At 36.4% G+C, this 12,727-nt stretch overlaps 1 protein-coding gene across 1 annotated transcript; it reads right to left on the reverse strand.

Annotated features, from left to right (window-relative positions):
- Window positions 1-1,461: 1,461 nt before the first annotated feature.
- LOC115923580 lies at window positions 1,462-10,389 on the reverse strand. Its single transcript, XM_030984558.1, has 4 exons — window positions 10,112-10,389; window positions 4,896-5,136; window positions 4,069-4,220; window positions 1,462-1,584 (listed from the first exon to the last, which is right to left on the reverse strand). The coding sequence occupies exons 2-4, from the start codon at window positions 5,107-5,109 to the stop codon at window positions 1,480-1,482; spliced, it is 471 nt and encodes a 156-aa protein (XP_030840418.1). The 5' UTR covers window positions 5,110-5,136; window positions 10,112-10,389; the 3' UTR covers window positions 1,462-1,479.
- Window positions 10,390-12,727: the final 2,338 nt, after the last annotated feature.

Genomic DNA, 12,727 nt, shown 5'->3' on the forward strand with positions numbered 1-12,727 from the left:
AACCAGAACCATGAAAAACAAACATTCACAGTATGCGAATGTACTGTTTTTAACAAATACTGCTCTGTTCATTTTTTGAAGAAGTTGTATTGTTATGGCAATGCTGTTCTGAACTTGGTTATATACCCCCATCCCCGGCCCTCAAGTATTATATAAAAAATTTGTGAAAATGCAGTTCTAGATGGCAGGAACCTCAAATAACAACCATCCCAAGAATAACTTGCTGTTTTAAGTGGAATATAGAACTTATACCCTAAAATAATTTTCTCTTTGTAAAGTAGAAATGTCTGATAAAGTAATTTTTAAAAAGGTTGAGAAAAAGACGACTAATAAGAAAGTATGAGGCGGTTTGCTTATTCTCTTTCATCATGTTTCGTATAAATTGATAGGAACGTAAGCCAAGCTATAATGTTAGCACAAAAAGGTGAATAGATGAATACAACAAAACAAAACAAAAACAAATTTAAAAAAAATATTAAAGAAAAGAAACATTTGCAATAAAGGCTGCATGTTCTTATTGTACCATAATTCCTTACACAATCACGTGAATGGCTCGTGCTTGAGCCTTACCCTGTGGATAGTATAGAACAATGTTCACATATCAGCAAACCATATATGTATGTATACACAGATGAGTTTGAAAGGTCTATTACCGCATGACTCATGGCTCGTTGCCTGTTGCAGAATTGTACAGTATATGAGTCTTGCTAACATATTATTTGAAAGAAAGAAAGTCAATAGTCATATCTCTAGCTGCAAAATTACACCCAGACTAGCTATCAATGAACAAAGAAATTTAACACGATTTCTTTGAACTGTATTCCAACTCTCATCAGCCAGACAGTCTCAACAAGCCTGAGGTTGCAAAGTTCAACTAATATAAATATGGCAGGTACTCTGACATTATTATTATCATTTGGTATAAAGTTCCTTCCTATACCAATCGACATGCAACAAAAGTAAACATTCTTATCAATTAAGCAAACTGTTTACTCTGTTTGCTTTGATAAATATGTTGGTTTTTCTTTCTTACTCACATGGATTTATAAAATAATATTATTGCTCATCAAAATACCAGTGACTGTTACATAAAGAGATGATTACTATTATCATCATAAACTACTTTGAGAGTCTACTATTATCATCATAAACTACTTTGAGAGTCACCTATTATCATAATAAAACCATAATAAAAAGGTGTGCCTATATAGTCCAATTTAGAGGGTATGGTATTGTATCATCATTAGACCAGGGCCCCGTCTTACTAAGAGTCACACTCGATCCAAATCAATCCTAAGTCCTGCAATCAAAGGCAAGTTTGCAGTCTCTTATCTGTTATGTACATACTGGTAGTTACAATTGATATCCAACTCTTTGTAAGACGGGGCCCTGATATCTATTGCAAATTGAATTTTTTGAAAATTAAAGAAGAAAAAAAATAGCGCAACAATTCACTAAGAATTCCACTTGAATCGAAATTCAAACAAGTTTCATATATTTACCTAAGAGGATGTCCAGACCATTTTGTACATCGTCTTCACTACAGCTGACTGGAGCACACACACCCCAGCTGATTGGCAACGCCTGCATTCAAACAAATACATTAAATATCACATATCTAATACATTATCCACACCTGTAGATGACATACATTAATATATCAACAATAATTTCATGAACATTTTTTCAAATTATACAAATAATGACTTTGCAACAAAATATTACATCGCTGAAATCACAATATTGTCATCTGAAAACATAATTTTGTAAAATTATTTGTAGTGTAGAAATTTGCTCTGTTGTATACATATATTCAAAACTTACTTCAATACAGACCGAGCACCCACAGAGAAAGATAAGATAAAATATGGCTACATGTAGGTGGCCAACATCAACTTGATTACATTTGCTATTCATGACTTAAATGTCACGCAAGCATATTTTGATATTCAGATTGATCTACATGTACTAACTCCAATTAACTTAATGCGGGGCTGCACTATTTGTAGCTACTTGCGCCCTCTCTACAGCCAACAATGTCGCGGTACCTGTTTATCCCCCATGGTACCCTTTTTCATATGTTAATTGAGAGCTGATTTGAAGAGATAACCACCTGCCAGTGACCTTGCAGGGAGGTCTAATCCCTTCTGGCCAAACTAGTGCAGATAGACTTTAAACACTGTGTTAAAGGTAAAGACCAGTTATGGTCATGCGATTGCATTGTGAAAGAAACGTTGTGGAATCGATCAGAAAAGGTTGATTATCTAGCATCTAGCATCTGCAAGGTTCTGGAATCATCAAAATGATAAGAAATTTGGCCCATTCTTCGTAAAGTTACAAGCACTATACACAGAAAGATGTAAATGGGACTACCCTATATCTCTCACAGACCATGAGAGAAACAAATTTACCAAATATATGAATTAGTAGGCAGTTTCCCGGCAAATTTTGTATCATCATGTATTAGTCAAAACATATTCTTTCACATGATTGGTAATGAGAGCTTCCATTTCTTTTTTTGAAATTGGGGCGTTTCCAATACTGGTCTTTACTTTTAATGCACTTCTTGAACGCGACTCTGAATTTAAAAACATTCTACTTTTATAAACATCCATGTGCGTGTCTGTAACTGACTCGTGACCCCTAATTATTACATGTACATATTAATCGGTGTTGTACTTCCTGAGATGCTTCCTCCAATCCGCATCAATTTAACCTCTGTACCAGCAGTTTCAAGGAGCTTGCAAGGTTATATGATTATGCCTTCTGATGATCATGAACAATAAAGATTTTAAAGTGTACCAATCACCTGAACAAAATTCTGTTCAGCTAGACTGTAAAATCAACCTAAAATAGAATTCTAACCATTAAGGAGTATGAAGACACTATATCAAAACCCCTCCAACAGGCTAACCACTGAAATCAAGTCTGACACGTGCATTCACTAGTCTAGTCTACTCAGTACTCACAAGTCGATTTTATATTAATTGAGAATATATTTTAACTTGCGATATCACCAATACATGTATGTGTTACGAAAGTAATGTTTGGCACTCAAATCTTGAATATAGTATGGCAACGTGGAACCTTAACCATACAGAGCAAATACATACCTTTTTTGTGATACATATAGGTACACTTTATAAATGCATAGTCCAAACTCCAAATTAATCAATAATGATAACTATAACTACACATAGGCGGATGTGGTTTGTGCTAAAGCACAATATAAATTGGAAGTCCTTGGTAAATGTTTCAAATAACTGGCAAACACAAATACCCAGTGGTCTGTATCCCCTCCATAAAACAAGAGTATTAGTTTTTGTTTTTCTTCAAACTGAATAACAAAGCTAGAAGAGAGCATGGGCAAATAAAGGTCATTATATAGTATCAAAACTGGATAACTCATCGAGATGACTGCTGGATACATGAAATTTATCTAAATATTACTCATTATGCAATTATTATTCAATGATAGTATTCTTTTTAAGAGGGCAAACAAAAGGTATTCATGAAGCACCTCCATCATTTTGGCAGTGATTATTCTATAATGCACAAAATGGGACATTTCCATGTGTACAAGATCTGTGGATATTTCGGCGTCATTTGTACAAGTGCTCTCTCTGAAGTGGCTTATTTCTCTGTTAGTAAACTAATATATAATTTGAGTTGGGCTGCATTTTTAAATTTTTTAGTAGTATAAATGAGATTCATGCAAGCCTATTCGACAAATGTTGATTACATACCCATGTAAATTTTACTTTAAAGACTGTCAACACTACTGGGCCAGAAGGGATTAGACCACACAGCGAGGTCACTGACAGGTGGCTTTCTCATCAACTCAGCTCCCAACTAACATAAGCAAAAGAGGATTATGGGGGACCAACAGGCACCGATTGGGGAAGTTTTTTATATAGAGGGAGCAAGTAGCTACAAGTAGGACAGTGGGGCTTTAAAAAAAGAAAAAGAGTAGGGCCTATTTTTAGATATAGAGATAGCTATCATCATCGGACACAATGTACAACTGCTCTCATGAGCCAAGAATGTTCAATAGGTTTCCTAACTTACCAAAGTGTTGTTGACACTTATCGTGATGTTGAGTCCCATGTCGACAAGGCAATATCTAAACTCAGTGATGTTCATGCACTCATCAAAATGGCCAAGCCATGCCGTGTTGCCAACAAGAGTACCGGGTGTAGGTTTCCCAAAGGAATCCAGAACTGTTTTTAGAAAAAACTTGGTGTATGTGATTACATTTATTTCAAGGTTGTTTCAACTCAACATCAACCAATTCTAAAACTCTTTGAATGTGAATTTTAGTGAAAACAAGTCAAATGCAACTGTGTCTCTATTAAATATGTCGCTGCCTACATTCCTTTAATTATTACCAGTTTCTAAAACATATTGGACAATTTTCAAAACTGTATTTCATCAATCAATTATCATATGACTTGTCTCCAAAACTCCACTTACTTCACCTCCATATACGAAATTGAATGACATCCATCAACAGACTGTGTTTCATGTAAAAGACAAAAAACTTATTACTCATTGGCCTATGCCTCGGTTTAGGCCTATTTTCTTAAATAGTGTTACGACAAAAAAGCTATTAAAGCCCTGCTGCACTACTTATAGCTACTTGCGCCCTCTATATTGCAAACAATGCCTAATTGGTGCCTGTTAGTCCCCCATGATCCCTTTTTTCTTATGCTAGATGAGAGCTGATTTGATGAAATAACAACCTGTCAGTGACCTTGCAGGAAGATCTAATAATCTCTGACCAAACTAGTGCAGACAGGCTTTAAGAAAAATATGATGAAAGTGATCTTTGACCCAATTACCAGTATCCCATAATCTAATCAGATTGTCTTCCTTTTTCCGACTAGACTACTTACCTTGGATCAAATTGGGGTCTCCTGAAAACAGCTTCAGCAAATCTTGCAGGCAGACATCAGATACATTCTGAACGGATGGTGCCCTCTCTAAGAGGCTCTGATCCTGCCACAAACGGAGCGCATCATTCAAGTATACACCTCCATCATAATCTATTTTTCCATGGCAACCCGTGAAGATGACAAGAAGAGCAGCGAGCTTGAGATAACAAGCCATCTTAGTCACTGGATCAAGTTGAGGTTCCTGGGGAAACAAAGAAAAGAATGGCCACTATTTATTAACTATTTTATACACATAGGAATGTATATTTACCAGTATATGAAACTAATGCAGGAATCGTAAGGCCCTCACCATTCAAAAATGTTTGGGAGAAAAAAATAGAGTATAGGCTTTTGTGCAAAGTAATAAGATTCGTTGTTATTTTTTTTTTCATGGCAGAGTTTACGAGTTTCCATGTGTTAGTCATATCTTTTGTGTGGACTTCAAATTGATTAAAGAAGTATAACTTTTTCTGGTCCCACTATTTGGAATAGTCTCCCATTAAGCATTCGTTCCTGCACCTCAGTCGCATTATTTAAGAGAAATCTCAAAAATTATTTTTTTTCTTTGTAATTGTTATTTTTTGACAAGGCATTGTGTGGATTTGTGTGGAATGTGAACGAGGTTGCGTACTGTATGAACCTGACTTGGTTCGTGTGGTGCACAGCTATTTTGAACTACTTTACACAGCTTTACACAACGTATGCACTTGGAGAGCAAAATCATTATTCTGTTTTATTTACTAACGTAAAGCGCTTTGAGCATGTAGTAAAGGCGCTATATAAATATCAATGTGTAGTATTCTTTTTTTGCAAGACGAAGAGTGGTTGTTAAAGTGTTCCTAGAATCAAATCTGTGATGTATTAATGAACTTTATAATTCCACACTCAACAAGAAGTTTTGAATTATAAGGAAACAGGGACTTATTTGAGGAACTTTTCATACTTATATTTCTGCAATGACAAGCAACTTACTACAAATGAACAATGTGGTCTATCAGCAGACTTTGAGTTTGATTCTGAAGATTGTAAATGAACTTCGGAAAAATTAAAATTTACATTTTGTAACTGATTTTTACATTTTTACATTTATGAGAATTTTGAGGACCTTCATATATTATATATTGTCATACATACATGCCACAGTATTCATTCTCACTTTGTTTTAATATTTCACAACAAACTTGGTAAAAAAAACAAGGAATTTTACTCATTGTAATATATTCATTTTGTTTGATAAATTTTATAATTTTTAATCATTTGGCTGTATTTGATAATTTGTTGTAACAAAGGACAGATTAATCCATTGTTTACAAACAACAAAAATATTTTTTTGAAATTTGAAGAAGAAAACTGTTGAAACTAAAGAGATCCTGTGAAATTATATACACACTGTATATCTTTTTAAAAGTAAAGGAAAATATTCGTATTATATTTTGAATGGTAACTCTTTATGGACCTTGTAATAAGGCAAAGTATCATATGCTACATGTACTTGTAATAAAAGTGTCGAACAAAAACACAATAATAATGTTATGATTTATTAGAAGTGATAACAGATTTCTCACACGAAATGTTCAAACTTAGTGATATTTTGTAGAAATACAAATTGAAATTCATGTTTGCAAAGAATGATTAGCTAAAATGTCTTTCTCTGATTTGTAAAATTGAGTAATGATACGTACGGTACATTGTTACAATTTATAAAATGTGATAAATACATATATAGTAAATTCATACAAGCCTTGATTGTTAGTATTATGTGCCTAAGGAAGGCACTCCCCCCCTCTCCAGGCTCCCGCATGCGTGTTACCAAAATGTCCGGTAAGGGGTACACAAAAATCCGGCCCGTATTAACTTTACACACCGGACTTAGGGGTTTTTTTCAAAAGGAGGGAACACGCATATATGCGTACCCTAAATAACAGTGAGTGGGGGGGGGGGGGGGGGGAGGCGTTAAATTTCATTGCAGAAATTACTTTAACAGTTTTTTTTCTCTGGAAAAATGTTTAAAAATGTTTCAAGACACAGATTTTAAATGATATATCCCGGCAAAAAGTATACATAAAATCGCACAAATTGAGTTAGAAAATTTGAATTTTCTTCAGACTTCCCCCTGTCCACGCAAGCGCGGAATGCGGCGCTGAATAATAATAATTTCTCACAAATAAGGCCCTCCCCCCGCCCCCCCCCTCGACCCTCGTCGCCGGCTGGATCCGCCCACGTCCCAGGTAGTTCCACAAAGGCAAGCATGGAGTAAAGATTTCTTGTTCTCTGCAAGTAATAGAGCCAGATCACGTCTTAGCTGCATAGGCCACCCAGCCTACACTTGTTAATAGTCTTAAAGTTAATAACTTGACAATTATGTTGACACTGAAAACTACATTTAGACTTGTTCTTATTCACTCAGTTATATTTCATTAACGCGGGGGTACAAAGATAATAGAACAAATCAGTCTATGAAAGATGTCTGAGTGACTATGGCTGGCTCCACTGAATGGAGGATAGACAGCGTCATTCAAAAGTTCAACTTTCCCTATTTTGACCACCTCCATCAAGCTTTTTTGACAACGCAAGTACAAGTCTTAGGCCAAAACTTCATTTTTTGTGTGTCTTTTTTTTTTTTTTCCATTTTTTTTTTTTTTAAATATTTTTTTTCCATAAAAAAATAATAATTGGGATTGTCAAGCATTTAAACAAACAAAACCTATAAAACACTTGAATATGGTAAAAGACTAGTTTAATGTACAATGAATATCAAGACCAACACAGAAAGTATTTTGGGCTTTGAAATACAGCACCTTTTAAATCTCCATTGTACTATTTATAGTAGACCGAAAGCTTCAGTCTCTATAATCGTCGGTTGTTCCACTGAGACTACGTCTGGCTCCACTAGACCTCCGGTTATAGAGACAGAACGACTGCCTATGCCAGCCTGTGTTGAACTTATTCCGCTAGATTTTAGCCGCTAGGCCCCTCCCACAAACTTGCCACGGCCGTATTGTTATGCCCCCAAAATCCCCCAAAATGTCATTTTACCTCGTTCATTTCCAATTTTAAATTAGGCCTAGGCTATAATACATCGGTTCCACTTACTAACTTGATTGATATAATCCGTTTAATGGTCCCTTTTAAGGAAATTATCGGTCAAAATCGACATCCATGTTGAAAATCTTGCAAGCCGTTCGCTGCCGTCAATCTCATCCCTTCTAGTCTACGCCGAAGGCAAAATGATTAGGAAGGAAAAACTGTGCGCCATCTACACGTTCGTAATGGCGTTATCACAGTTTTTCCTTCATAATCATTTTGCCTTCGGCGTAGACTAGAAGGGATGAGATTGACGGCAGCGAACGGCTTGCAAGATTTTCAACATGGATGTCGATTTTGACCGATAATTTCCTTAAAAGGGACCATTAAACGGATTATATCAATCAAGTTAGTAAGTGGAACCGATGTATTATAGCCTAGGCCTAATTTAAAATTGGAAATGAACGAGGTAAAATGACATTTTGGGGGATTTTGGGGGCATAACAATACGGCCGTGGCAAGTTTGTGGGAGGGGCCTAGCGGCTAAAATCTAGCGGAATAAGTTCAACACAGGCTGGCATAGGCAGTCGTTCAGTCTCTATAACCAGAGGTCTAGTGGAGCCAGACGTAGTCTCAGTGGAACAACCGACGATTATAGAGACTGAAGCTTTCGGTCTATATTTATAGCTACTTGTGCCCTCTATGTAGCAAACAATGCCTATAATCAGTGACACTGGTCCCCCATGCAGATCCTCTTTATCTTATATTAACTAAGAGCTGATTTGATGAGATAACCACCTGTCCAGTGACCTTGTAGGGTGGTCTAATCCCTCCTGTAAACTAGTACAGATGGGCTTTAAAATGAGTTTAAGAATGCTCAGAACCTGATTTGAATGAACGGCATTTTGACATTTTTACCTCATTGCGTACTGAAAAGACAAAAATGGTAACGGGACGCATTTCGATCCTTGCAAATGCATAAAATAGTATGTTTGGCATTTAAAATTGCTTCCCCCCCCCCTAAAAAAAAAAAAAAATTGAAAAAAAAAAAAATTGAATTGAAAAAAAAATTGAATTGAAAAAAAAAAAATTGAATTAAAAAAAAATATACAGTGCGTCCCAGAAAAAACGAAACCGAGAAGTATCGATGTTTTATCATAACTTAATCACAACCATAATTAATGAATGATACATATTTGGAAAGCTTGGGGTCTCCTCTTTCAGTTAATGCTACTCACGTGATGCATATTTTACACATGAGTGATTAAAAGCAATTTGAAGGAAGGAAACCAAAAAGTAATTTGGCGGGCGGTATCTGAATTTCAAAGAAAAATTCATATTTCTAGAAAGTTCATATTCTACTCTTTCATATGATACCTCAATCAAGAAAAATGAGCCAGGAATAACAAAGTTCTGTTGGTTTAAAGTAGCCCTTACATTTTCATAATTTTAACAAACGAATTCGTTTTCACTGGGTGCCTGCCGTAGCAAAAAGCAGATTTGACAAAAGACTTAACTCCGTTTTGTTGACAATCAGCCATGCATGAAGACTCTCGTCTATGGCTGATTGTCAACGAAACGGAGTTAACTCTTTTGTTAATTTCGTTTATTGATACGGCAGGCAGGCAGTGAAAACGAATTCGTTTAATAAAATTATGGAAATGCAAGCACTACTTTAAACAAACAGAACTTTGTCATTCCTCGCTCATTTTTCCTGATTGAGGTGTCATATGAAAGGGCAGAAACTCAACTTTCTAGAAATGTGAATTTTTCTTCGAAATTCAGATACTGCCCGCCAAATGTCTTTTTGGTTTCCTTCCTTCAAATTGCTTTTAATCACTCATGCGTGAAATATGCATTATCTAAGTAGCATCACATGAAAGAGGAGACTCTCAGCTTTCCAAATATGTATCATTCATTAATTATAGTTCTGATTAAGTTATGATAGCACATTGATACTTCTCGGTTTCGTTTTTTCTGGGACGCACTGTATAGATCTATATTAAAAAAAAATAAAAAAATAAAAAAATTTAAAAAAATGCGAGCGGCCCGAAAATGACGAGTGGGCGGTCGAGGACAACCAAATGATTTTTTTTTTTGGCCTTAGTTAGGACATAACAACGTGATTGACGATACACCCAGCGGTTACTCACCGAATACACTCCCTAGCTACATGTACATGTAGCCCAGCGGCCTGACCTGATCCGAAACCCTGGCCCGCGCCCGACGTTATCACTTTAAGTTTCAGCTCTGCACTAATTATAGAGCATATTAGATGGAGATCGAAAACTTCACTAACTTTCACTTTCTGGATGAAGCGTTTACACTGATGTTGAGCATCTATAATAATGTATAAACTGTTTTGTTCAGGCTCAGCCTATATAACTTCTGCCTGGAATTGATGGACAACGGAGGCCGGCAGGAGGAACGAACTCTACCACATGCACACAGTTAACACTCGACTCGACTCCCGTGCAGAACGATCAAAGAGATACCAGCTATGATCAGCTGTCACATGAAATGGGGGCGGGGCCTGTGGGGGGTGGGGAGGGGGGGGGGGGGGGAATCTATGAGGCGAATCGGATGATGGGTGCGGTCAATCCGCAATATTTGATGCGTGCATTCGTAATATCGTGAGCGATGTACATAATTGTTCAGATCTTTAGAGAGGTTTTTTTTCTTCAAATTCAATGAAAGGGGCTATTTGGCTTTCAAGGAGAAACTTAAAATTTATATCTGGCGTGTCTGCTATATATGAATGAGATGGAATGTTAAATTGGATCGAGGGCTTGATATGCTCTTTGAAAGGAGCACACAATGGGGGCAGTGCCGTTAAAATTAGATTTCAAGGGATGGATTAGAGTTTTCATCGCTCACGATGGCTATATCCAGGGGCCAAGGCGGACCCCTGGACCCCATTAGTAAAGATAAAAGTGGTTCCCAAGACAGTTTTATGAAGTTTATTAAAGCTTCTAACAACCACTCATGTGGACTTTAACAAAATAATCTCAACTGATATTACTTTAGCTTTAATTAAAACAATATTTCTTGACTACAATCGACCGATTTGCTATTTCCGTTTGGAAATTATATATCAGAACTAAATATTAAGCCCCATAGGCGCTATTTGAAATATATTGAAATTTACCGGGAGCACCAGTAAATTTTCTATTATTCAATTTCTCGAGAGCAGAAGTGTTTAGGGGCTAAATTTTCTAGTGTGTAAAATACATCCACAGGGGCTTTTTAAAGACATACTAAACCCATCCAATTTTCAAAATTTCCCAAAATTTTGCATCACCTTTAGGTCTGAAAGAAGGTCTCATTCTTGCTGGCTGGTCAAACATAATGCCTGATGCTGAGCTAGAAATTAAAGTGCATCCGGAGATGTTTTAAAAAAAGCCTGGAGCAGTGTCCGTTTTGTTGTAAATACCATAGAAGATAAGATAAAACAAAAGGAACAAAACTGCTAAGAAAACCAATTGTCTCGTTATTAAATATCATCTTCCTGTGTGCATTGTTAATATGTAAATTAAATACCTTTTAGTCTTCTAATGTTTAGTCCTATCTCAAGGTTTTTCTTCTTGACTGTATCAAACTAAATAAAAGACGCAGATCGGTTCACCCTAAAGTTCCTAAACCATTTTTCGTTAATCGGTTAATGCACCTTTCACAACAGATTTCATTTAAGAGTTATCACGTAGCCCAGTGCACGTTACTAAATCATATAATTGTATAATCTTCGAAGAGCATTTTCGAGAAATCCATCTCCTTATCCTCTCGCTTTCTTTGCCCTTTCCCTTCATTTCTCCCCTCGCTCTCACCCTTTCTTTTATTATTTTTGTAATTGCTGTTTGATTGGTAGGACACGAGCCCCCTAGCTTTGTCACTGGATGCAATTGATCATTGGATTGGTGCATCTAAGTTATTAAGTTTCCACTTTTCAATCTAGTATAGACGGAACATAAAAATTCGTGCAGCAAGTCTAAAAGCAAAAAGGAATTTTTCAATCGAGGCACGTATCCGATTAACGTTACAAAAGGTTACGAATAGTATTCTCTCCTTTTGATGAAACGTGTCGAGTATGATATTCATGTCACATACTTTGCGTCAAAATTCGCGCCATTCGATCACGCCATTTGGTAAATTAAATGTCTACAAAACTATTAAGTATGATTCGAATGGTATTTGAAAGTGAGTACAAATAAGAGATTGCAATTGTGTAAACTGTACTCCCTAACGCTTGGCAAACATATAGCGGAAAATATTGAGCAAAATAATTTTCACTTTCTTTCTTTTAAAATAATGTTTGCTTCATAAGATATTTTTTATGTCTGCACACACGCACGTACACCAATAGACCGAAAATCAGTCTTTTTCGTTCGGGATATGAAAATATTGCGAAGGTCACCATTTAGGAGAAGGTGTGGGAGAGGTCGTATGTTCTCCCTTTCAACATAGGCGGAGATCCCGGGGGTGGGGGATATATCCCCCAATATTTGACCAAGGGGGATGGCCTATGTAATCATCCCCCATAGGCCACCCCCCCCCCCCCATGTTATGCATATGTTTATGATAAAAACATAAGGGGCAGTTATTAAAGATGAAAAGGGACACCCATCAGAGATGAAAGAGACGTCAAAGGAAAACGACTATCTCAGAGATTTGAATAGGGGCAATTATCGAAGGTGAAGGGGGCATTGTGAAGCATTGTGAAGTGAAAAGGAGTAAATACCTGAAAAGGGTCATTTACTATAGAGATTAAAAAC

Source organism: Strongylocentrotus purpuratus, unplaced genomic scaffold (assembly GCF_000002235.5).
Source record: "Strongylocentrotus purpuratus isolate Spur 01 unplaced genomic scaffold, Spur_5.0 spur5_scaffold_14, whole genome shotgun sequence".
In the NCBI taxonomy this organism is placed as follows: Eukaryota; Metazoa; Echinodermata; class Echinoidea; order Camarodonta; family Strongylocentrotidae; genus Strongylocentrotus; species Strongylocentrotus purpuratus.